Source organism: Nothobranchius furzeri, chromosome 13, assembly GCF_043380555.1.
Source record: "Nothobranchius furzeri strain GRZ-AD chromosome 13, NfurGRZ-RIMD1, whole genome shotgun sequence".
Lineage (NCBI taxonomy): Eukaryota > Metazoa > Chordata > Actinopteri > Cyprinodontiformes > Nothobranchiidae > Nothobranchius > Nothobranchius furzeri.
In genome coordinates this window covers 64,521,875-64,548,011 of record NC_091753.1, presented here as the reverse complement: position 1 = coordinate 64,548,011, position 26,137 = coordinate 64,521,875, and the positions used below count along the sequence as shown (strand labels likewise).

The 26,137-nt window shown below is 45.5% G+C and overlaps 2 protein-coding genes across 8 annotated transcripts in view; one reads left to right on the top strand and one right to left on the bottom strand.

The window, feature by feature from the left end:
* The window catches only part of sidt2 (SID1 transmembrane family, member 2), a 60,642-nt gene extending 37,255 nt beyond the window's left edge, over positions 1 to 23,387 (top strand). Inside the window, exons 12-26 of the mRNA XM_015976893.3 lie at positions 5,537 to 5,614; positions 5,836 to 5,951; positions 6,039 to 6,112; positions 6,239 to 6,305; positions 10,893 to 10,966; positions 11,046 to 11,169; positions 11,604 to 11,721; positions 19,361 to 19,497; positions 19,604 to 19,712; positions 19,798 to 19,874; positions 20,006 to 20,052; positions 22,278 to 22,383; positions 22,453 to 22,563; positions 22,653 to 22,766; positions 22,841 to 23,387. Of these exons, the coding sequence (XP_015832379.3) occupies positions 5,537 to 5,614; positions 5,836 to 5,951; positions 6,039 to 6,112; positions 6,239 to 6,305; positions 10,893 to 10,966; positions 11,046 to 11,169; positions 11,604 to 11,721; positions 19,361 to 19,497; positions 19,604 to 19,712; positions 19,798 to 19,874; positions 20,006 to 20,052; positions 22,278 to 22,383; positions 22,453 to 22,563; positions 22,653 to 22,766; positions 22,841 to 22,903 (1,415 nt within the window). The 3' untranslated portion in view covers positions 22,904 to 23,387. The remainder of the gene's footprint in view (positions 1 to 5,536; positions 5,615 to 5,835; positions 5,952 to 6,038; positions 6,113 to 6,238; positions 6,306 to 10,892; positions 10,967 to 11,045; positions 11,170 to 11,603; positions 11,722 to 19,360; positions 19,498 to 19,603; positions 19,713 to 19,797; positions 19,875 to 20,005; positions 20,053 to 22,277; positions 22,384 to 22,452; positions 22,564 to 22,652; positions 22,767 to 22,840) is intronic.
* A 416-nt stretch (positions 23,388 to 23,803) lies between these two features.
* Positions 23,804 to 26,137, bottom strand: part of LOC107397032 (centrosomal protein of 164 kDa) — a 60,858-nt gene continuing 58,524 nt past the window's right edge. For all 7 annotated transcript variants that reach the window (XM_054736132.2, XM_054736131.2, XM_054736134.2 and 4 more), the window contains 4 exons: positions 24,750 to 25,103; positions 24,617 to 24,680; positions 24,400 to 24,519; positions 23,804 to 24,056 (listed from right to left, as the gene is read on the bottom strand). In XM_054736132.2, coding sequence (XP_054592107.2) covers positions 23,960 to 24,056; positions 24,400 to 24,519; positions 24,617 to 24,680; positions 24,750 to 25,103 — 635 coding nt within the window. In that variant the 3' untranslated portion in view covers positions 23,804 to 23,959. The remainder of the gene's footprint in view (positions 24,057 to 24,399; positions 24,520 to 24,616; positions 24,681 to 24,749; positions 25,104 to 26,137) is intronic.

Here is a 26,137-nt window from a genome sequence, read left to right as displayed (position 1 = left end):
TTAACTGGATTTGCGAAACTCTACCCTCTTCTGACATGAGTTATTTTCACTTTTTATTAGTCCTCTTTTTTCCTGTCTCTCTCCATTTGAGTGCCTTCAATATTTGCTCTGCTTTCTTCTTGTCAGTGCTCCTGTGCCTTTCCTTTTTTTTCTTCTATTTTCCATTTTGGTCCATGTTTTCTTCCCTTTAAACATTTTCCATTGTCTTTCCTTTTCTGCTTCCTTTTGATGTTTACATTGAGAAATGACGTCACATTTGGAAGTGAAGATAAAAGCTTTTTTAAAGCAAACTGCTTCTTTCGCTTATTGAAGCCACTAGGATAACTTCATTTCATGCTTAATGTTTTGACTAACGCTTCGAGTTTGTTACGAACGCTCCCGCCTCTCTTCTTCTTTTTCTGCTTTCTCTTCTTATTTGTGGTCTTATGGCACTTGGCAAACAACAATTTGGTGCATTACTGCCACCAACTGGATTGAAGTGGAATGACTACCAACCACTTCCTGTTTGTGCATCTACGTCTTAATGGAATGGTCCATTGTTGCATTAACAGAGGGGTGCCAGCAGTCAGGGCTAGGGGACCCCCCAACATAAGGGGGCCCCAGGCGGCCACCGACCTGTGCCTAATGGTAAAACCTCCACTGCTTTTGTCCTTCCGTTCGTTCGCGATAGCCCAGGATGCACCAAGGATTTACCTCCGTTTGTTTTCATGAGCAGCGCGCTGGCCCGGAGCCAAATGCTGATTCCTACCCAAACGCCTACAGCAATGTTTATCCGATCCTGGGAAAACATCTGAGACAAAGGGGTAAACGAGCAGGAATCCAGGTGAGAATAAGATTTCTCTTGGGCGTGGTTTAGCTTCTTTTCCTTTGTTTGGAGAACTGTGCGCCACTTCCGCATTCCCTCCAGGCTGCGATGTGGTGCAATTTCTCTGTCCAAGTTTTTTAAGGTCTGTTTATCCTCATTCTTCAGTGGTTTCTCCTCCTGTTTACTCCATAAGTGGTTTTTATAAGCACCGTGGAGGTAATCCTGCTAATTTACGTCCACTAACTCCAGCTGTTTCTGTAGTTTCTGGTTCCTCCACCTCACTCAGCATGGCTCTATTAAATGCCCTCTCTGTTAACAATAAGTCCTTTCTGCTCAATTATCTAATTCTCTCTGTAAACCTGGACTTTCTGTTTCTGACTGAAGTTTGGCAGCAAGCATCTGATTATTCTGGTCTTTTTTAACTTTGCCCGAGTGGTTATTCTTTCCTTAGCCAGCCCCAGGGTTCTGGTTGTGATGGAGGCCTAGCTGTTGTTTTCAGAGACCATCTTACATGTAGCTCTACAACCTCTGGTCGCTTTGCTTCTTTTGAACTGCCTCTGATTAAAGTCGGGTGTAAGAAAGGACCCGTTTTACCGTGCTGTGGTTTATTGTCCACCTGGCACAAACTGTTCTTTCCTTCAGGAGTTTAGTGACTTTATTTTCCACCATGAAGCTGACCAGACTGGTGGTTGTTGGTGATTTTAACATTCACATTGATGATCCCACAGGCCACTTTGCCATGGCCTTCTCCAGTCTCATGGACTCCTTCAGCTTTACCCAGCAATTTTCTGGCCCCACACACACCACCTGAAGTGCCAATGCAGAAAAATTGAGTGCTTGTGGAAGAAAACCCATCTCCACATCCATCTGCTGCTTCTAAAGGATCTTCTGACATCATTTAACTCTGCAGTCTGAGATGCAATGGTTTCCTATTTCTCCAACCTGGTGTCCCAGAGCAAAGGGAACCCCAAGGTGCTGTTTAACACCATCAGCAGCATCGTCTCTCCTGCCTCTCCTACAGCCTCCATTCACTCTGTTGCAGACTGTGAGAACTTTCTGTCTTTCTTTGTGGACAAAGTCAGTAAGGTCAGATCTAGCATATCTCCCTCAGCCTTTTTTCTGCCTCTCTCGACTCAACCCGATCCGTCATCCTAGATAGCTTTGCTCCTGTTTCTTTGCCTGAGTAAACCAAACTAGTAAACTCTATGAAGACCTCTGCATGCCCCCTCCACATCTTACCCTCATCTTTGTTTAAAAGTGCTTTTCAGTCCATCGGTCCCAGCGTGCTCTCTATAATTAATGCTTCTCTGGTTTCTGGTCAGGTCCCTGCTTACTTTAAGAACGCTGTAATCCACCCGCTTCTTAATAAACCGAGTCTTGGCGCCTTTCTCCATAGCAGCTTCAGACCCATCTCTAAACTTCCGTTCATCTCCAAGATCTTGGAAAAGGTTGTGGCTAAACAACTCACAGCTGCTCTTGATGAACATAACATCTATGATAGCTTCCAGTCAGGTTTCCGTAGAGCTCATTCTACTGAAACAGCTCTTCTTAGGGTCTCTAATGACCTTCTGACTCACAGTGATGCAGGGGACTGTTCTGTTCTGGTCCTGCTGGACCTGACTGCAGCCTTTGACACTGTTGGCCATCACCTGCTACTCGAGAGGTTAAGAGGCTGGGTGACCCCAAAGTACCGAAGTTTGTAGAAAAGACTGCAGTACGACCAGGTCGGTCCAGAGTCTTCTCCCGGATCACAACAGAAAGCTGAAATCTTTTGCGTCTAGAACAGCTGTTTCTGAATATCTGAAGGAACCATTTTGCTGTGTCAGCTGTATCGTGTAGGTTTTGACAGCTTGTCAAGAGATGCGATGGGAGCAGAGTTTCCCTCCGATTGCCAGTCAGAGTTAGCTCAACTAACAGAATGCTGAATCTCACAGAATGAATGCATCACTCACCAGTGATTCTGTTTTAATATTCTCATATTATGATTTACTTGGCCAGTCGGGACGTGCCATGTTAATAGGTGTTAACAAACAAACCTCAGAACATCACGCCTTCTTTCAGAAACAGGATGCTCTGATTTGTGGGTAAGAAAATATTTATGTGCAGAAATTACTTTAACTTTATCTTATCTCTAATGAACCTTGTGTGTCTGAGTGTAGATTCCCTTGTTAAATCAAACATTACTGATCATAACACCAAAATGTTTCATTGTAATAATTAAATTCATTTCAACCACAGTAATTTAAGCACAGATTAATCAAAACATTTCATTAGTATTCATATAATATTTGTTCATTCAACCATATCATTATTTAATGATTATTTAACTTATGAGTTGTAAAAGTTCCTTTTACATGAGAGTGAGCAATCCTGCGGTGTTATCAAAAGAAGGCTTTTGTTTGGGAACACAGGCTGACATCGTGTTCCTCCTGAAATGTCAACAAGCACTGCAGTATCCTTCTGGCTTGTTGGAAGCTAGGATGTAAAATCCACGTTGGAGAATGGAATTTATGTCTGCAGATGACCGGTGGCATGTAGGTCAATCTGTTGGGGAAAACTGACCATTCCTGGATGTTACAACTTTTTTAGTCCAAGGAATGAACTGGGGGCAACTGGTGGCCCATCAGCCTGCAGTTACACCAGTGCCAATAGAAAGCCCCAGCCCATGTCGTCTCTGTTTATATGATCTCTATGCTTCTCATAGTCATTTTCTGTTGGAAATCGATGAATACGATGTCAATACAATCATCACATACACAAACGCTAACCATCGTTAAACCAGTTCAGGGGTCGGCAACATTTTCCCTTCAAAGAGCCATTATTACCCATTTCCCACAGTAAAGAAACACTGGGAGCCACAGCGGCCGCGGCGATGTGGGTGGGCCTACCGGACCTGGGCCCACCCACTTGCACTTTGGCCCACCCTCAGCGAGCCGAGAGCTACTTTATCCAGGCACAACAGGTGACAGCAACCAACACCGGTTGTTCATGTACGTCAGAGTTATCTTTCAACAGAAGATAATTAACCCTCTGGAGGCAGGCGTTGCAGATGTGCAACGTTAAAACCTACCTACCTCGTTACTCCACATACATATTTCATGAGCATTTTTCAACTCAGAAGTACCCCTGATGGACTTGGTTGTTTGTCCTTTTATCAAAAGTTATTTTGAGCCTGAGAGGGTTGATAAAACTATTTGTATAAAGTGGATCCAGAAGTTGTAGCCCATCTTTGCCTACAATATTTTGATATTTTTCACCCTGTTAGTGGTTTTAAAGTTGAGCAGGTGACGCTTTTTGACGCGGGTCTCCTTTTCAGAATACAAATCCAGGCTCTGTCTCGTTTAATTGTTGTAATTAAACTTTGTACTGAACAAAACTTTTTATGAAACAATGTTGGAAAGGTAAGAAAAGGATCTGATCAATATTTATTTTTCTCCCTCATTTACAAAGATGTAGATAACGCAGTGCGCATGGCTCTGCTCTTAATCAAGTTTAATTGTTTCCCTTTGCAACAATCTTCACAAGAAGGCAAAACGGTTAAGTGGCAGGGTTCACAGTTTACCCTATTTGACCGTTTGTTTTGATGGAGAAAGAATAGAAAGAATTACTTCAACGCATGCAGTTGCGCTGACATTTTAAGTGAGTGCTCTCCAGAATCTCTCTCAGAGAGACTTGTGTGAAATGTTCCCCGATGACGAAACTTTGGCTGAATAGCGCTTGTTCCTGTCTCCAATGCGGCAACGCTGCAACACATTCACGAGCTTGTCTGAGGGAAAGTCCAGAATCTCATATCCTCTTCAGCTCAGGAAGCGCTTGTAGAGACATTTGTTTATACACAAGCAGGTTACCCGTTAACCTGGTTTCACGTTGGACCTGTTCAGGTTTACGCAGACAATCTTTAAATGTAGAATTGGCATACACATATAAAATGAATGCAGTAAAATGAAATACATTTTAATTAAATACTTATTTATTATTTTAAAGGCACAGAGAGCTGCATCAGAAGGATGAAAGAGCCGCATGTGGCTCCAGAGCAGCGGGTTACCGACCCCCGAACTAGTTAAATCTGTTACCACAGCAACTAAAAATAACCGGAGTTGAGCATGTCTTCTTCTAAGTTTTTCTTTAGGTACATAACGAGTCATGTGACTCCAATACCGTGTGTTTTTTAGGGAAGCCTCCCCACTTCACTTGATTTAGTATTTTCAAACACCTGCTAGTTATCTGAAAACCTGGAAAGTTAACCAAAGTAACCTTTTGACCTTAGATGATATTTTTCTGACATTTTAAAGAACATTAAAGAAGCACTTTAAAGGAAATACTGTACCTTCCATCGGAACACCTCCAAACACCCCGTGGGTGTATTATTAAAAACATAGCTTCTTATTAAATTGTTTCATAGTCGACCTTTAACCCCATTTCTCCCCACTGAGGTTGATCAGGTTAGATAGGAACTGAAGTATTCCTCTAACGGGCCTCGAGGGCTGACATCCAGCACGTTTAGGCTTTTACCCAGCTTCAACACACCTGATTTGACTCGGCAGGTGATTAACAGGATTCTGCAGAGCCTGATGAGCTGCTGCAGGCGATTCAACCACTGAATCTCGTGTGTTTGACTAGAGAAACCACTAAAATGTGCTGGACACCGGCCCTTGAGGCCCGCAATTGAATCGCCTTGCTTTAATGTCTTTGACTGAAGATTGAGTTAAATCCAAACATCCTTCCTGCCAGCTGATAACGGCAGCACGCTGAGCTCAGAGGCCATCACTGACAGCGCCACGTCCACCGACAACAACTATGGCTACATAGGTATGATCACACACACAGACATGCAGCCATGCCACGGTGCTGCTGTTCGTCTGAACCGCGCCGCTGTCATCAGAAGAAGAGCTGACCGCTCCTCTTCTTTATCTGTGACGCTGCAGCAAAGCTGCTCCAGTCAGTCACCAAATCAATCAGAATCTTGCAGATCACCTGAGATGGTATTTGAAAACGTTTAACCCCTGGTTGCTCCTCTTCCTGTCTGTCAGAGCGCTCACTGGACAGCGTAGCTCGCAGCAGACAGGAGTCCTTGAGCTCAGTGGAGGAGGACGACTACGACACTTTAGACGATATCGACTCTGACAAGAACATTGTCCGCACCAAGGTAGGATTCTTCTGTCCTCATCTCCACTTGGTTAGGTGATCGGGACTCATTAACATAGTTGCTGCTGGTGTGTTTCCTTTTAAACAGAAGTATCTGTGTGTGTCTGACCTGGCCCGCAAAGACAAGAGGATCCTCAGCAAGAAATACCAGATCTACTTCTGGTGAGGAGGCTGTTGGCCTGGGACAGTTCAGGCCTGCAGTCACCGTCTCCATCAGGACAAGTAAAAAATAAAAGCATGCTTCCTGCGACATCGTGGTTAAATCAGATGATGCGTGTGTTCCCTCAGGAATATCGCTACCATTGCTGTGTTTTATGCGTTGCCGGTCATCCAGCTGGTCATCACCTACCAGACGGTACGTGTTACAAGCCATCCTCCCAAGCTAGCCTAACTCTTTAACAGATGCTACGTCTCAGGGCTCACTTGTATTTCTATTTGTGCGTGGGCATGATATTCAGCCGCTCTCTAAGCTGCCTGCACACTGTAGGAGCTCATTAGCAATCACCAATAACCTAGACTCTGATTCTGGCAACACAAACGGCTCGCAGCTCAAAGGAAGACTCGGTTCAAACACCAGCACACCTTCAGCCACCTGTGGCTCAGGTCAAAGACTTTAAAGTGACTCGTCTAAACACCTTGGAGTGGGATATGAAGTAACCAGCTTCTCACCTTTTCCGGTTACCCGACAACAGACGGAGGCCCCAGACAAAGTTGTTCTTTTAGTTTCTCACAATAAGAAACCAAGGTTTTTATTGAAAAAAGATTATTCCGACAGAATGTTTATGTTTATGTTTATGTATTTAGCAGACACTTTTGTCCTAAGCGACTTACAAGTGATAATTGGCATTTTGCCCTTGAGGCTAACAACAACAATAACAACAGCAACTTGACATCAGTCATGGAGAGGAGGGAACAAGGAGTGGACGGTAGAGAGGGGGGACGGGTGCAGGGAGGGTGCTAGTTTAGAAGATGCTCTCTGAAGAGCAGGGTCTTCAGGAGTTTCTTGAAAATAGAAAAGGAAGCCGCAGTTCTGGTAGTGCTTGGAAGGTCATTCCACATTTGTGGAACGATGCATGAGAAGAGTCTGGATGGTCCTGAGCGTGGTGTAGGCACTGCTAGCCGACGATCCCGTGATGACCGGAGCGGCCGGGCCGAGACGTAAGCCTTTGCAAGAGGATTCAGGTAGATGGGAGCCGTACCGTCTCGGACTTTGTATGCTAGTGTTATCAATTTGAATTTGATGCGTGCTGCTAGCGGTAGCCAGTGGAGCTCAATGAACAGAGGGGTGACGTGTGCTCTTTAAGGCTGATTGAAGACCAGACGCGCCGCTGCATTCTGGACCATTTGAAGAGGTCTCACAGTACAGCCTGGAAGACCAGTTAGAAGGACATTGCCGTAATCGAAGCGGGAGATGACAGTAGATTGCACCAGGAGCTGGGTGGCATGTTGTGTTAGGTATGGTCTGATCTTTCGTATGTTATACAGCGCAAAGCAGCATGAACGAGCAACAAAGGCAACATGATCTTTACAGGTCAGGTGTTCATCAATCACAACACCCAGATTTCGAACTGCCTTTGAAGGAGCCAGAGATAGGAAGTCATTTTAGATTGAGATATTGTGCTGTATGGATGGTTTTGCTGGGATGACAAGTAGTTCAGTTTTAGAGAGGTTGAGTTGGAGATGGTGGGATCTCATCCATTTTGATATGTCAGAGAGACAGTTTGATATTCGTGCAGAGACAGTGTGGTCGTCCGATGGAAATGACAGATAGAGCTGGGTGTCATCTGCATAGCAGTGGTAGGAGAAGCCATGTGATCGAATGATCTCACCCAGTGAGGTGGTGTATATGGCAAAGAGAAGAGGTCCTAGTACAGAGCCCTGGGGGACTCCTGTGGCAAGGTGGTGCACGGTAGAGGACTGTCCACCCCGAATCACCCCGACGCAGCGGGTAAGGATCACAAGGCACTCAAAACCCAAATCACACCAGCTCAACCGAACTCAACTCCACTCCCGGTTCCTCTCGGGCCCCCCTCTTTATCTCTCAGCTTCCCCCTCCTTCTTGTCTCCTGTTCCGTCTCCATGGTAACTTCCGGTTTCATGAAGCACACTGTCCGGTCCACTGGTAACATGACCTCGCTCCTCCCAGCGTCTCTTGCCGGCTCATCTCGGTGACCTTAGGGATGACCTCGTCTCTTCTTCGTAGTCATCAGTCAGCATTGATGTCCCCCTCCATTTTCTTCTCCACCCCAGGGGTCCGCTATAAACATTACCTAGACTACATGTCTCCTCTGTATCTTTCTAGCATTCTGGACTAACTCCACAGAGGATAAAGACGACATACTCCTCATATATGGACATGTCATTACAGGTTATATCTACAACCTTCATTTTCTAACCATAGCAGAGTAGTGAAGGCACATCCATCATTTACGACAGCACTGATTAGGAGTCTCCAGCCAGGTCACACACACACACACACACACACACACACACACACACACACTCAGAACAGCAGATCCCTGGCCTTTTCAGCTTGGTTTCATACACACAGATTGAGATGTAATCCAGAACGGATTTTTATAATTATGCAGGTCTGGAATCGAAATCTTTGTTCAACAGTACGCTGACCCCACACACACTCTCACGTCTGATTTATCTCAAACAACAATTTGTGCTGCTTTGGTTTTGCTTTTGTGTGTAAACTGGGTGTCTGCACACTCTTCTGGGTTCTCCTACACCAGAGAAGAACTCGTAAGCCACAACACTACGATACTGGTTGGTTTATCTTCAGTTTGTTTGATCTGCAGCAGATGTATTACCAACTTTGATCAGGAGAGTGAGACACTGAAGGAGAGGAAAGTGAGCGGGCACACTCGGGTATTTGAGGAGAAGGGGATTACGCGTGGCTCTGCCTGGCATCTTCCTCTCTAACGTGTGTTCACTCTGAAATGAAATGGGCGAGCCGACCCCGATGAGAAACAGAGACTTTTCCTCATCACGCTACATGCAAACGTGGCTCAGTGAGGACATCCCGAACTGCTCACTCCAGCTGGAGGGGTTTCATCTCCTTCACACCGATTGGCAAGCGGCTCTCTCCGGCAAGACCGCGAGCAGAGGTGTGTGTTTTTACATCAATAAAGGTTGGTGTACGGATGTTGCAAAGTTTGCTCAGCATTGTTCTCTCTCTCTGGAATATCTTTTATCAACTGTAAACCGTTTTACTCTCCACGGAAGTTTGCTTCATTCATTCAAGCAGCGGTTTACATCCCGCCAGACGCGGACGTTAAACGAGTACACAGACACCGTCACTTCCTACATCCACCTCTGCCAGGACAGAATGCACCAGGGTGTGTTATAACAATGACAAAGACTGGTTTACCCCAAAACTCGAAGCAGCTGTGTTTAGAAAAGACAGAAGCTTTTAAAAGTGAGGACAGAGATGCTAAGTACAGGTTCAGCAAGGAAGCGGTCGTAGCTAAACTCCAGAACCATGGCAACCTACAGCAGCAAATCTTTGAACGTGACTCGGCCGCTGTGTTGAAAAGTTTCAGGAACTTACAAACTACAAGGCCAAAAACCTCGCCTCCACTGACGATCTGCCCTTGGCCAACAGCCTAAACAACTTCTATTGTTGGTTTGATGAGCCATCAACCAGATCTCCCACCTCATCCAGACACTAGTCACCCACCCCCCCACTCAAGATCCATCACAGTGGAATTTACTCTCAACATCCTCCACCGCTCCTGTCACCCAGGAGGTCCTCACATCTTACACCCTCCACCACAAACCTACACATCCATGAGGCAGATGTCAGAAAGCAATTCAAGGCTCTAAACGCACGGAAAGCCCCCGGTCCTGATGTCGTATGTCCTACCACTCTAAAGCGCTGTGCTGAAGAGCTGGCCTCAGTGTTTACAGGCATTTTCATCTCACTGTAGCCATCTCATGTGTCTTCCTGCTTCAAGAGTTTCACCATAGTCCCTGACCTCAGGAGCCAAGGATCACTGGACTCGACTACAGACCTGTGGCTCTGACATCTGCGGTCATGAAGTCATTTGAGCACCTGTTTCTCCCCCACCTCAAGAGCCTCACAGCTCATCCTCCTGAACCCCCTACAGTTTGCCCACAGAGCCAATAGGTCTGTAGACGTCGATGCCTTCAACATGGCTCTACACTTCATTCTTCAGCATCTGGACTCCCCTGGTACCTACGCCAGGACCGTGTTTGCTGAATTCAGCTCCGCTTTCAGCACAATCTTACCAGACCTCCTCCAGGAAAGCCTGTCCCTGATGAATGTTCCTGACTCCAGCAGGATTACCGACTTCCTGACGGACATGAAGCAGCAAGTGAGGTTGGGGAAGAATGTCTCGGACCAGCGGACAGTCAACACTGGTTCCCCTCAGGGTTGTGTTCTCTCCCCTCTGCTCTTCTCCCTGTACACCACGCAGCACCTCCAACCACGAGTCTGTCGAGCTTATTAAGTTTGCAGATGACACCATCATCATTGGACTCATGTCAGACCCCTGCCACAATCTTTTTGACTCATTCCCATCTGGCAGAAACTGTTCTTGTGGCGAGAGGTTCCGATCCATTCGGATCGGAACCTCTCGCCACAAGAACAGTTTCTTCCCCTCTGCTGTTGGACTCCTGAAGGGAAATCCTAGGACTGCCCACTCCAGTGGCTTGGTTTCAATCACATGGCCCTGTGTTGTGTGTCTGATCAGTACCTACACTTTCTTGTATGCATAGTAACCATTTCTCTAAGTGTCGCCGCTTTATATAATCTAATCATGATTATATTCTTACTTCCTGTTTTTGCTCGTCTCTTATTTTGATCTTTTTTTTTTTTTTTGCACCAAGTACCGCAGCAGTTGCCTGTTGTTGTGATTTCTTGCACACTTGGCGATAAAACCCTTCTGATAGAGCCATCACTGTTTTCTAGGCGGTCAACAAGACAGGAAATCAGGACCTCTGCTACTACAACTTCCTGTGTGCCCACCCCCTGGGAGTTCTGAGGTGCGTTTTCATGTTCTTCTAAACCCTGAACGATGTTTCAAACGCTGTGACCTTAACCTCTCCTCTCTGTCCTGCTCAGCGCATTTAACAACATCCTCAGTAACCTGGGTTACGTGATGCTGGGACTCCTCTTCCTCCTCATTGTTCTGAAGAGAGAGATCGTCCACAAGCGAGCACTGGTTCGCCACAACCTCAGCGCTCTGGTGAGATTAACGCTAACCCCCCCGTGACCTCGTAAGGGAACGGTTCATGTTGGTCACGCTTCACATCAGCTCATGTAAAACAGAAAGCCAAAGGATAGATTTACTCTCTGAATTTGAACCTTCTGAGCCTCTAAAAAGAAAAAAAGGTACAGACCTGTCCACCTCCCTGTGGAACTACTAGATAAAATAGTGAATGAAACACCTGCATCAAACTTCTCAGCTGATGGGTAAATACATAGACGTATGGCCTGCTACATGATGCATGATGACGTGCCACAAATGTTTGGATTGACCAGGAAACTGTTTAACCTCCTCTGCTGCTTTTTTGTAACGTTAAACACGAGCGTCCTGCATGATGGCCAGCATTTCAGACCAGCTGGTACAGAATGAACCACGGCTCCAATAGGACTGATTAATAATTGTTTTTCCTGCAGGAGTGTGGCATCCCAAAGCACTTTGGTTTGTACTACGCCATGGGGACGGCTCTGATGATGGAGGGTTTTCTGAGTGGCTGCTACCACGTCTGCCCCAACTACACTAACTTCCAGTTTGGTAGGACTCTGATGCTGGTTTTCCTTTCGTATCCTGGCTCCTGTTCCTCATTAATACCTGGATAAATGTCAGTCTGTCAGCCTGAAGTGACAGGAGGTCAACCGTAACAACATTAACCCTCATCCTTGTTGCAGAACCAACAGTTATTACCCCCACTGCACACTGGAAGCAGAACGCGGAAATGGCGGTGGAAAGGTTTACTAGCTACAATCGCTGCACTCCAGTTGACACCGGCAGAGTCGCTGCCACGAAGCGGCTTCTCCGCTGTGCTCCTTGCCCGACTCGCGAGAGAGTTGAACTGATCAAAATAGGGGATGCTCTCTTTATCACAAGTGGATGACTGCCGCTTATTGAAAGCGTGGATTTGTGAGAGAAGTTCAGCTCCTCTTCTGATAGGTGGAAGGGGGCTGCTGATCAGCATCATTATTTCTAGGGAGCTGAGTGATGTCAGCAGAGCAATAAAATCATGCTTGAGGATTTCTGACTCCCTACTCCTGACATCACAGGCACCATCAAGCATTGTTGGTACTCCGTCTGCGACATCAGAAATTGTATCTTTGGCAGAACTAAGTTTTGGAGAAGCGGCCATTTAAGTTCACATATTTCACGTGAAAGTCATCCATTGTCAGAGTCCGATCCCCAACAGAACTCTTCTGCTGTTTGTTTTGGTTCCATACCCTGTTCTGAGATGAAGAGGGCAAGCCTTCTAGCGTCTCCCAATCTGACTGGTTTGGCAGCCGAATGCCTGTTTGATGAGATGTTCCTCTGGTGTCCCTCGCTTTGCCAGCTCGTCAATGATGTGGGCTGCTCTGTTCATGATGAGGTCATGAAGGTAACACTGGCCAGCCATTTTCATCCGTCATATCATGGAGTGGTCAGTTTACCACCTCCTGTTCCCCATGGAGCTGACTTGGTCTTCGGCTTTGCACCGAGAGTATTCCAGGGAGGGGTGCTCGGAGATTTATTGGGTAGCACAGAGGCGCTGACCAACTGTGGATCATCTGGGGTCCTGCGACCAGAGTAGGTGGGAGAGTGTCGTTATAGCCGAGATCTTTTGAAGAAGTTGTAAATCTTCTGAGGAGAGGGATGGGAGCGCAATGTTGTAAGAGAGTTAACGTCGAGAACATGTCAGCGGCGAAGCACATAGGGAGAGAAGTGAATGTAGGTCGAAGCAAAAATGCTGCTGTAGACCTCCCAATCAAATTAAAGAGCTGTCCCAGTTAAGAGGTCAATAGTTGCCAAAGGAGAGGACTGTGTGCAGGCAGAGCTTCAGGCAGGAGCAAAACAAAAGCGTCTGCTCGCTTCCAGTGCCAGAGTTAAATAGAGGCATTTTGAATTAAGAAATTCAATGGAGCTGAACTTCTAGTGGTGCTAAAGTTAGCCTTCAGCAGACAGGAAGCCACTATAGGTTTTGTTGGCTTAGTCTTTTAATGCCGGTATGCTCACGGAATATGCCCATCTAAGGGTTGCGTCGTGGCAGCCTTCTGCATTTTAAAATCTAGTATTTAATCGTTAGCTTAACTACAGGAAAGGAATGTGGCGATATACACACTCAGGCTCGTTCCAGTCAGACGGAACACCTGCTTCAGATGCGGGACGTATCTGGAAAGTTCAAACCGTGAAATACGGATTTGCTTCGACTGGAATTATTCGTCAGTCGGAATTCAAACACCGATTGATCATATCCGGGCAAGAATAGCTTTGCCAACGTTGGGTACAAGTGTCCTCTATTCCCAAGTTCCACACAGTCTTGAATAGGGATGGGTACCTTTGACATTTGAATCGATTCGGTACTAATTCCCGGTACCTAGGAATCGATACCGGTACTTAACGGTACCAATTTTCGATACTTTTGAGTGTTTATTATTTTAATTCTCTTTTCTAATAAAATATATATTTTTCTCAGTATATAACCATATTTGATAAATATCACGATAAATAACATACAACTGTTTGTATTTTAACATCGTCCTTGTAGTTTTATAAGCTGATAATTAAACTGAAGCAAACATCTTTACTGTGAACTAAATTTACTGTGTATCTTCATTCCTTTTACCGTCCTTTTTCATTTGATTTTTCCGACTGGGAAGTTAGAATTTCCGAGGAGAAAGCGAACGCACCATTAGCTGATAACAACGGTAGCAATGGAAGCTAACATATCAAGCTAACGTTATCTTAAACAGTTTATTTAGCTGCTGGAGCAGATTAAAACGATGACGCCTCACACTTAGATCGTTGTCGCTGGTTTCATCGTCACCCAATCACCTGTCGCATTTAGTAAAGTGAAGTCAAACTTTAGAGCGAGTTCATGTTCTTCTAGTCGGGAATTCGGAGTTCCGAGGAGAAAGCGAACGCACCATTAGCGAAACGGAAGCTAACATATCAAGCTAACGTTATCTTAAACATTTTATTTACCTACCGGAGCAGATTAAGATGAGGATGTCTCACTTAGATCGTTGTCTGTCGCTGGTTTCATCATCACCCAGTTACCCATCACATTTAGTGAAGTGGACCCAAGCTTTAGCGTGCGTTCTTTCTACCATGCTGCTCTGTTTACAACTGGCTCGCAGCGAGCGACGACATAACGCTCTTGCGCATGCGCAGCTGTCTTGGCAAGTTCTCGTTATGAAGGACGGGTACCGAAACGAGGCACCGTTTCAAATGACGTGAATTGGTGCTCGGTCGGTACCTTAAAGAGTACCGAATTCGGTGAACACAAATAAAACAAAAACAACAACACACAAGCATTCACTCCTTTTTAGAGCCAAGACAATATTACTGCTGTAACAACTTTAGACTGGTGGGGATGTGATGAGATGAGACGGCGCTCGTGAAGAAGGTCGCAGGGAAGCTCCTTCGTTTCAACTCAGCAAATAGATTTTAAAACCTCAAATTATTAATAAAGTGTTGATTTGATTTTCCTCATGGCTGGCTCGCCAAAATGTAAGTTTGTAAGAGGTTACTTTTAATAAATTGTCAGTAGAATATTAAGGTATTCAATCAAATGTAATATTCCATAAAAATATAAATTATCAATATTATTGAGTCTTTAATATTCGATTGATGATGAAACTATGTAGTTTGGGTATTGCCAGGGAAAATCAATGTATTACTATATCAATGATGATGAAAGGCTAATAATTATGAACGATGATATTAAATGAGACAATGAATGAACTCTGATGAAACGTGACCTGGTCTGTTTTAAGAGCTTCACTAAGTGACTCAGAAAGGTGTGATGTCTGGGTTTATAACATTAATTTGGCTGTCTGTTTGTTGTGGTTTCACAACTTATCAAATTATTATTAACCTATCCGACGGCAGTGCAGAGATGCAGTACCCGTGTTTATAGAGACTTGTCGGCGATCCTGCTGAAAGAAGTTTCCTCGGCCAGCGGGGAGCTTTACTTCTGGATGTCGCGGGCTGTATTCCGTTAAATCAGCATCAGCTGGTCGGAGATCGTCTCTCGGGCTGCAGGCGGACCGTTTCGCGGCTGATGAGTTGTTTGTAGATTCAGCATATAATAATTGTTAAGCTACTAAAATTATTCCACTGAAAAATCTGGTTTGATTCCCCATAGGATGGCCATTTAGCATGAGTTATGAGCTTTGGATGAACTTGGAGCTCTGGCTAGAACTGTGGAAGATGGGAAGTGAGATCATTATTAAGAAGTGATTGTTTATAAACTTTGACACAACACAAAGAGAGGGCCCGCGGGCCGCCTATGAGTACTGCTGCTTCAGATAGAACATTCATTGTAGATAACACAGAATATGATTGTAAACCACCTGTGGATTTAAAGAAATCCTTTCACGAGACCAGAATAAGAATCCTGGCGATAGGGGGCAGTAGATACCTAAAACATTGCAAGGAAGAAGTATTTTTGTGTTGGAGTAAGACCTTACCAACCGATGCCCATTAGGGTCAAAATGCCCTGGGGAGTGCAAAATGAGAAGCACATCAGACTCCCTTTCATCACTGGCAACAAGTGAATAGGTACATGTAAAATGTTTGTGAATGAAGAAGAAGAATCATTTCTATAGCGCCTCTCAAGATAAAAATCATGAGGCGCTTCACAAAAACAAAAAATGTAAAAATATGAAAAAGCATTTAGAAAATGTTTAAAAATATATTTAAAATGAGCAAAAATAGACAATTGTGATTAAAAAAAGTTAAGAGAGAGAGTGAACAGGAAAGAGGGAAATCAGTGGATCCTGAGGAAGGTGGAATAGGTGGGGAGAGCAGAATAAAGAGAGAGAGGTGAAGAAGGTCATACAAAAGCCAGCTTGAACAAGTGAGTCTTCAGCTGCTTTTTAAAGGAGACCACTGAGTCCACTGATCTCAGGCTCAGGGGGAGAGAGGTCCAGAGTCTGGGGGCCACAGCAGCAAATGATCTGTCACCTTTGACCTTTAGCCTGGTGCTGCACAACCAGTAGGCTTTGATCACTGGACCTCAGGGACCTGCTGGGGGTGTAGGGACTAAGAAGATCACCAATGTAAGATGGTGCTTGTCCATGTAAGGCCCTATAGACCAGAACCAGGATCTTGAAATGAACCCTGAAGTTGACTGGCAGCCAGTGAAGCTGGAGGAGAAGCGGGGTGATGTGGGTGTGTTTGGAGGACTTGGTCAGAAGCCGAGCACAGGCGTTCTGAACCACCTGTAGACGGTTCAGGGAGGTTCTGCTCAGACACGTGAAAAGAGAGTTACAGTAGTCTAAGCGTGAGGAGATGAAGGTGTGGAAAACTGTCTCAAGTTCAGAGCGGGACAGAATGGGACTCAGCTTAGCAACGTTCCTGAGATGGAAGAAGGAAGAGCCAACAAGAGAACTGACATGAGAATCCAGGGTGAGAGCTGGGTCAAAGGTCACACCAAGATTCCTGACAGAAGGTCTGGTGTGAGAAGCAAGCTGACCAAGAGAGTCTCTGACTTTGGGAACCAGCTTGTCTGGGGCACAGATGAGGATCTCAGTTGTAGCGTATTGGTTGTTGGCTCTTTTATGAAAGATAAACCATCCTACATAATAATCTGGAATATTAATTTTTACAAATTAATAACCAAATGTTATAGAGATAAGAAGACTCAAAGGTTGTTTTCATCGATAAACTGACGATCATATCCGGTTGTCTGTGTTTCAGTTCAATGAAAAGACAAGTTTGAAATTAAAGAGTTTAATTCTTCAATTTAAACTAACGATTTGAAATGACAATCATAGGAAAAATAATCAACATCGGCAACCTTGTTGGACAATCTTTAACAGTTGATATTTTAAGCTTGCACAAATAGACCTTGTGTTGGATGTGCTAAGATTGAGGATGGTGTAATTATGAATGCGTGCATGTGTCTGAGATTGCTTCAGGGAGAGAAAAGGTGAATCTGAGTGAAAAGTGATGTTTTGTAATTAAACTTAGTTCTTATTAGAAAACCAGCATCAGAACGCTATCTATTGTGTTCTGCCTCACCGTACTCAGGACCCTCTTTCAGATCCGGACCTCGGAGGATGTTTATCCAGGTCACACCTTGGCTGGCAGAGAAGACGAAGGTGTGCTGACGGTCCAGTCCAGAGTTGACCTCGGTACACATTGATGAAGCGTTTGGCAGATGCGCTTTCTCAAGTTTAAATTAACTCAGAAATCAAAGACTCTGGGACGAGTCTGCGTTAGCTGGTTGCATTTCAGCTATTCTGTCTGGCTTGACAGAAATAGCGTGGGGGGGGGGGGGGGGGTGGAGCCGACGGGGCTCCGTTCCCCGTTGGCGTTTGTTCCCGCACGTCCGCTCTCTTTCATTCACAATCTCATTCTGACTAACTTACCAAAAACCACTTCTCTTCCCAAAGCAAACTTGTGTGTCAGAGCAAATGTGTTTTGAGTTACTGTGAATCCAGACCTGTGTGAAGGTCATCGCTAAACCTCTTCAAAACATTATTTAATTAAGTACTGATTCATTATAGTTCATTATGATTACCCCAAAGCATAATAATCATTCATTTGATTAAAATACATTTATAATGAGCAAAGTGATCAAATGATTATTTAACTTTAATAATGAAGAAAGTTTAAGACTGTTTTATTATGACTAGACTGTGGAGAAGTCCTTCTTCTGAAGCTGCAGGTGTTGGATGTTGTGGAGTCCTTCAGACTTGCTGTCAGCTCAGGTCTTAATCTGTGGGTGAAAGTGCTGCGTGACCCAGCTCTGACCCAGCCGGGCAAATACGACCTTTGGCACAGAAAACCCATACTTCCTCACGTTACACAGTCTTATCTTCATTCAGCTGAAGAAAGCTCCCAGCCATCCAAGTTTTGATAGAGTCTAAGCAGGCAAGTAACAGCTGCAGCTTAGACATCTCATGGGGCTTAAAGGAGATGTACAGTTGGATGTCATCTGCATAAAGATGGTAGGAGATTCCTGTGAAGGAGCTCAGGATGTGCTGAAGAGGAAGCAGATAGAGGAGGAAGAGTAGAGGCCCCAGCACAGAACCTTGTGGGACACCATGGGTAAGAGAGGTGGTGGAGGACCTAAACTTGGAGACGGCCGCAGAAAAGGAGCGCTCAGAGAGACAAGAGGAGAACCACTCCAGAGCAGATCCTGATAGGCCTACCCAGTCTCTCAGCCTCTCCAGTAGCAGGTGATGGTCAAAGTGTCAAAGGCTGCAGTCAGGTCCAGCAGGACCAGAACAGAACAGTCCCCTGCATCACTGTGAGTCAGAAGGTCATAGAGACCCTAAGAAGAGCTGTTTCAGTAGAATGAGCTCTACGAAAACCTGACTGGAAGCAATCATAGATGTTATGTTCATCAAGAGCAGCTGTGAGTTGTTTAGCCACAACCTTTTCCAAGATCTTGGAGATGAACGGAAGTTTAGAGAGGTGTCTGAAGCTGCTATGGAGAGAGGGGTCGAGACTCGGGTGGATTACAGCGTTCTTAAAGTAAGCAGGGACCTGACCAGAGACCAGAGAAGCATTAATTATAGAGAGCACGCTGGGACCGATGGACTGAAAAGCACTTTTAAACAAAGATGAGGGTAACGAGGAAATGGTGACATTTTGTATCCGTTACAAATCAGTAAATGCATTTTGTCCTCATGGGCTCCCGTAGAAGGAGACATGGTGCCTAATATGGCGTTGTCCTGAGACTTGGACCTGCTCCCATGTATTTTAGACCTGATTTTTTTGGTTATATGCTACGAAGCCGCCAACAATTTTCAACAACTGGACATCATTTAATACATTTTCAACAACATTTTGACGGATATTTACAGAGAATAACAGTAACAACTACACATTGTCACTTTAAGAGAGTAAAATTCAGATTTTTCTGCAGGACCTTGGAGTAAACATGGGAGGTTATTTTGTCTTAGTGTCCAGATGGTGCTGTTAGGGATGGCTTAGCATGGAATTGTTTTGGTACAGGGAACAACACAACATTCCTAGCAGAGGGAGGCTGCTGGACATCCAACTGTCTATTTGACCTCTGACATTGCTGTGGACTAATAACTTTGGACATTTCCAACTTTACTAAGACATGGTTTTATATTGGGGAGCATCTCAGTACTAGCACACGTTTACCTACAGGAATGAATCTGACCTGAGACCAGCCTGCTGTGGTGTCCACAGCCAGTAAAAGTACAGCTTGTTTTTGCTGCAGACACGTCCTTCATGTACATGATCGCTGGACTCTGTATGCTGAAGCTTTATCAGAAGAGACACCCAGACATCAACGCCAGTGCCTACACCGCCTACGCCTGCCTGGCTGCTGTCATCTTCTTCTCTGTGCTTGGAGTGGTGAGCACACACACACACACACACACACACACACACCTGAGGTGGAACCACAGAGTGGCTCATGGACATTCTGATGATTCCTGGTTCCTGTTGCTCTGCTTCTCAGCTGTTTGGGAAGGGGAACACAGCGTTCTGGATTGTGTTTTCCGTCATCCACATCCTGGCCACGCTGCTGCTCAGCACACAGCTGTACTACATGGGTCGATGGAGGCTTGGTGAGATCCCTCCTGGTCTGTGTGGTTAGATCTACTAAACCTGCAGTTAACGTTAGATGTTTGTCTTTGTGCTGGTGTCCATCAGATGCTGGTGTCCTACGCAGGATTGTGTCCATTATCTACACAGACTGCATCAGGCAATGCAGTGGACCCATGTACATCGTGAGTGTCCTCATGTTCAACAGCAGAACGTTTTGTGTGTGTGTGTGTGTGTGTGTGTGTGTGTGTGTGTGTGTGTGTGTGTGTACTAGAGCTGCTGTGTTAATCACCTCCCCCTGATTTGTGTCCATTAGGACCGTATGGTTCTGCTGGTGATGGGGAACATAGTCAACTGGTCTCTGTAAGTAAACAGGTGTTTATTTGTTTACTTCAGTACATTAGCCAGAAAATGGAAAATTGGACGCCCCCCCCCCCCCCCTTTTTGCCGGGGGGGGGGGGGGGGGCTAATTTCAGCACCTTTGTAAGAAATAACATTTAAAAAGCTAAACTGTCCCATGTAATCAGTGAAGTTTGTGTTCTGCATAAGTCACGCGATGATGCATTTAGAGGCGTTGGTGTTTGTAAACACTGGTGCTGCTCAGTCGTTAGCTGTTTAGGGATGCACCGATGGATCAGCATTTGATCGTAATCGGCCGATAGCGCCCCTATCGGTTTTGATCGGAATTTTCAAACTAGATCAAAGCAGACCGATCAGCCGTAGGGTTGTCACGGTAACCGGTGTAGCGGTAAACCCCGGTAAAAAAAAAGTTGACAATAATAACCGTCTTGTTTTTTAAAAAACTATATTATCTTGGTGGGTTTACCGTTGCTGCGGTGTAGGCGCGGTGACCCTTACCAGCCACCGTATCATCGGCTGAAGTTGCCGGTGTTGTGCCATAAATCGACTCGCTGCCAAAAACTGATCAGCCACCGCGGGATCGCGCACGGTTAGGTAATTGCATTTCGAGACGAAATTCCCCAGGATTTCGCCCTAAAACTCAGCATATCTAGCAGTATGGACATTCAGAAAGCAGAGGTAACCTCTTCCGGTACTTAAACAGATGTTTATCGCGGATATTAGGTTTTCCAGTTCGGAAGTTGTTTTAAGTGTTGCTATTGTCTTAAACGCTCACAATGAGGATATATTAATCCTTTTTGCAATATTTGCGATTGAAAGATGGTTTGTGGTAAGAACTGGCTATCTTTATTTTACAGCCTTGATACTAAAAAAGAAATAAACAATGTAAAATGGCGCCCTGTATTGAATGTAAACGTTGTATAAATGTAAATAAACAATTCTCCAGCGATTTGAATTTTTCCCCCCTTCCTTTCTTTAGTCCACTTGACATGGAGCCACAGTTAGCTAGTTTGGGGCACATTTTTACTATTTAAACTGATCAAGCTTTGGCTTTAATGACACTGTGTAGGTTACTATCTATACATTACATTGCTCTATTTAAAAGTAACAAGATAAAAGCACTTCAGCACATGAAATTAAGAGACTACACCCTCCTGTTTACCTATAAGAAACGCCTCAAAATATCTTTAAATTCTTTATTGATGATTTAATTGTAGACAACTAAAATGGCATTTTACTTGCCAAAAAGTGATTGAATCGCTCAGATTTTCATGGAGGCTAAAATTGACCAAATAAGGCTTTTATGTATTATCTGTTGATGTTACTGTACTCATACTGCCTACTGTATCATCAAAAACACCCCAAAAATGGCTAAAAAAATAAAATAAAAGATAATCTCCCTTGCCAAAAATTGATTACAGTGTCCTGATCACATGTAAAGGGTTCAATTTACCTAAATATTACATTATTTATTATCTCTTGATGTTATTAGTGCCATCACAGGATGCCACATTCATAAACACCTCATAAAGGTTACATTTCCTTTATTCCCAGATGATGTAGTTTGTACTACTCATTATAATGTTGTAGAAAATTTCTGGCCAATCCACGTGATCGGTATCGGTGATCAGCATTCCTTGATATCGGTATCGGTAGCAAAAAACCTGATCAGTGCATCCCTATAGCTGTTTGTAACTTTTGGGTTGCAGTTGAGAGATTTTAGGCCCCGGTTCCCATCCCTGTGTATACACGCCACAGTGACTCTCACGTACCAGAGGAATAGTAACAAATACTTCTAAAAAAGTACAGCTTGCCCTTTATCAAACATTTAATGTGCAGAACACTAGAACAATGTTTAGAATCATTTAGATGTTAACCTGTGGTTCTTTTTTCAAACACTGGAACTCAAAAATGCACTTTGCAGTTTTTTTTCCTCAACAGTAAAGTTGTACTGTAGGTTTATCCTCCTCTAGTTGAGCAGATCAGCATCCACCCACTGCAGCTGCCTTCACAATCAATCTGCATATTTCTCTTAATAGAGACTTGGCAATTGGAGACAGATTTGTGGATTTATTCAGTTTTTACCAGAGAAAACGGGGATGTCTTGCCATGAAATGAAAAAGCTGTCCCTCGTTATTTAGGCTGCTTTGGCGGCGTGCTGTCTCACTGGCTAATTATACGGTTTACCTTAGTAGTAAAGCTCTCCTTGTTGGTTTTCTTCTCTGCAGCGCTGCCTACGGCCTCATAGAGAGACCTAATGACTTTGCCTCCTACCTGCTGGCCATCGCCATCTGCAACCTGCTGCTCTACTTTGCCTTCTACATTATCATGAAGGTGTGTGCTCTCAGGCAGTCCAAGCAGCTTCTGTTAGATTGTGTTTGTGTCATCATTCATGTGTTTCAGCTGCGGAGCGGTGAGAGAATCAAGTGTCTGCCGTTGGTGTGTATCCTCTTCACGGCAATCGTCTGGGGATTTGCACTCTACTTCTTCTTTCAGGGTCTGAGTACCTGGCAGGTCAGTCCCGTCCCTCTCTCTCTCTCACACACACACACACACACACACCAGTGTTTCTCTAGGTTTGTTCAAACATTTTGTTTGTGCAGAAAACTCCAGCAGAGTCCCGTGAACACAACAGAGACTGCATCCTGCTGTCCTTCTTTGACGATCACGACATTTGGCATTTCCTGTCCTCCATCGCCATGTTTGGGTCTTTCCTGGTGCGTGTCTCACACACAGCTCAGTTCCGTCATCATGTGTAAAATTAAATCCTTCCACTTTTATTTCCTCCTAGGTCCTTCTGACCATGGATGATGACCTGGACACCGTCCAGAGAGACAAGATCTATGTCTTCTAGATGTCTCAGCTTGTCCTTGTTGCCTTATCATTCATAATCTGTCTCTGGGCATCTCCTACACGTTATCTAATTCATAGCCAGAGGCCACTTGGAGCCAGCACCCTCCTATCAGCTGGACAGACATGAATGTGCCAATCAGGAGCTGGATCAGCGTCCTGCTGCCATCACTGATGCTACTGCTGTTTTCCGTGTTGACGTGCTGCAGCTGTCCCCGAACCTGTTCATACATTTTTATGACACACACACACAGTGCTGAGTGTGTGTTGTTTGTATCGGGATTAGTGCGTTTCTAAACCGATGACCTGTCAGTGGCCTTCTGTGTTCTAATGTGAGTCACCAGCTGAGCTCTGATTGGTCAGATTTCCCTGCTCACGGGGAATATGGATGATGAATTGTATCGTGTCTGACTGAGACTGGAGGGTTTAGCACGGTTCTGTATGAAAAACTATTTTATTGTTCAACATTAAAATGAGCGGTTACAGAATTAAGTTTTTATTTTCCTGCAAAGTAAATTACGGTGACGAGCTTTGGGTAGCGACCGAAAAAACCGATCATGGACACAAGTGGCTGAAATGAGTTATCTGCAGGATGGATGGCTGTGCCTTAGAGAGGGGGTGCACAGTTTGGGAGGGGCTCGGAGTAGACCCGCTGCTCCTCCACATCGAGAGGAGCCAGTTGAGGTGGCTCGGGCATCTGGTCAGGATGCCTCCATGGTGAGGTTTTCCAGGCACGTCCAGCTGGGAGGAGACCTAAAGGAAGACCCAGGGAACGCCTTGGGATTCCCCCAGAGGAGCTGGCCCAGGTGGCTGGGGAGAGGGAAGGCTGGGCCGCTACGCTGACCCCGGAGAAGTGGACAAAAATAAATGAATGGACGTGTGAATTAAAATAAGCACACTGACATGAATTTATATAAACGGTTTATTTAAATATTGTATAAAACACACAGCACCGTTTACATAACTGAGCAGCGGAGTGACGACGGCTGGGTTTGTAGGGAACTGCAGACTTCCTGCTTCAGCTCAGGGCCGACATCGGCAGCTTCCTTGTTACCTGTCCTCAGTAGTGATAGACTCGGATCTGGTTGTTGTCGTCCAGACCCAGTTGCACCAGGCTGCTCTGGGAGGGGAGGGGGCGGTAACGGATGAACAGAGGTCTGGAAGACCGTTAAGCCAACAACGGAGAAAACAATAAAATCCACCAGAATGGTTGTTGTGTCAGACTGATTTCTTTTTCTCTTCCTTCATATCTCATCTGTTGAGCTTCTCCGGCTGAACTCTAGAGGCCTCGAGACACGAGTAGACGGCTGACCTACAGCTCACTTCATCACCCCACATGTTTACGTTTGAATTGAAAAATATTTTAATGACAAGTGAAGTGTCTTCAAGCAAGAAAACCGGTCAGGTTGACCTTTTGTCTAAAGTGATTTGCTAATTTACAACCATCGGCATCATGGACCCTACTCTGTGTGTGTGTGTGTGTTAGAGAGGGAAGGATACACACTGGTGTCTTTCTTGCGTAGGTCCAGCCACCTCTTGTTGCTGTCAATCAGCCCCTGCAGCCTCTGACCGTCCACCTCTACTGATTTCTGCGTCACTCGCAGGTTGCGTATGTGCTCGCTGTGACACACACACACACACACACACACACGGTTATAGGATCGTTGCAGAAACACTCCCTACAGCAGGTGTGTGTGTTAGTTTCCTGCAGGTGTACCTGGCAGGTGTGTATGATGGGTACAGGGGGCTGGTCCTCGTGCTGCTGCGGTCAGCAGCTGATCCTGGAAGACAATAACCTCTCAGAACCAGCAGAACTGAATCTGATCACGTCTACGGACCCAGTGCCATACCAGGAAATATCTGGCTCCATCTGCTGTTGATGAGGTCCGTGGAGGCTCTCGGCTCACCGGAGAGAGGAGCGGCTGTGGAGCCAGTCTGAAGCCCCTGGCTCCAGAGTGGCTTCGGGAGACTCATGAGTGGAGGAGGCGCAGCAGTGATGGGGGACGGGTTCTGTTCCTGGGGAATGGCCGGCACAGAGGTGGCGGTTAGGCTGGGGTGAGAAACGGAGAGAGGGGTGTATGGTGTGCTGCCTCCCCTCTGGGTTAGAGAGCTCAGCACACCCAGAACGCTGTTGAGCTGGCTGGAGATGTGCTGCAGGGACTCGGCTAGCAGCTGGACTTTAGCTGGGACTGTGGGAGGACTTCCTGATAAAAGAGGGAGAACAAGGACGTGCAGGAATAAGGTTGGAACATGAAACAACAGCAGCAAAACGTGAGGAAGAAGATGTTCCATCAGCGGGAACGCAGAAAGGAGCAAGCACACCCTCACAGCTCCAGAACAGCCTCTAAGATCTGCTCCTTCACACACATGGTAAGATCACATGACCTTTCTGAACTGAGGCTGCTCTTCCTCCTCTATCTGCTTCCTCTTCAGCACATCCTGAGCTCCTTCAAAGGAATCTCCTACCATCTTTATGCAGATGGCATCCAACAGTACATCTCCTTTAAGCCCCATGAGATGTCTAAGCTGCAGCTGTTACACACCTGCTTAGACTCTATCAAAACCTGGATGGTGGGAGCTTTCTTCAGCTGAATGAAGATAAGACTGAGATCCTCATCTGTGCCCCAGACAAGCTGGTTCCCAAAGTCAGAGACTCTCTTGGTCAGCTTGCTTCTCACACCAAACCTTCTGTCAGGAACCTTGGTGTGACCTTTGACCCAGCTCTTGCCCTGGATTCTCATGTCAGTTCTCTTGTTGGCTCTTCCTTCTTCCATCTCAGGAACATTGCTAAGCTGAGTCCCATTCTGTCCCGCTCTGAACTTGAGACAGTCCTCCACACCTTCATCTCCTCACGCTTAGACTACTGTAACTCTCTTTTCACGTGTCTGAGCAGAACCTCCCTGAACCGTCTACAGGTGGTTCAGAACGCCTGTGCTCGGCTTCTGACCAAGTCCTCCAAACACACCCACATCACCCCGCTTCTCCTCCAGCTTCACTGGCTGCCAGTCAACTTCAGGGTTCATTTCAAGATCCTGGTTCTGGTCTATAGGGCCTTACATGGACAAGCACCATCTTACATTGGTGATCTTCTTAGTCCCTACACCCCCAGCAGGTCCCTGAGGTCCAGTGACCAAAGCCTACTGGTTGTGCAGCACCAGGCTAAAGGTCAAAGGTGACAGATCATCTGCTGCTGTGGCCCCCAGACTCTGGACCTCTCTCCCCCTGAGCCTGAGATCAG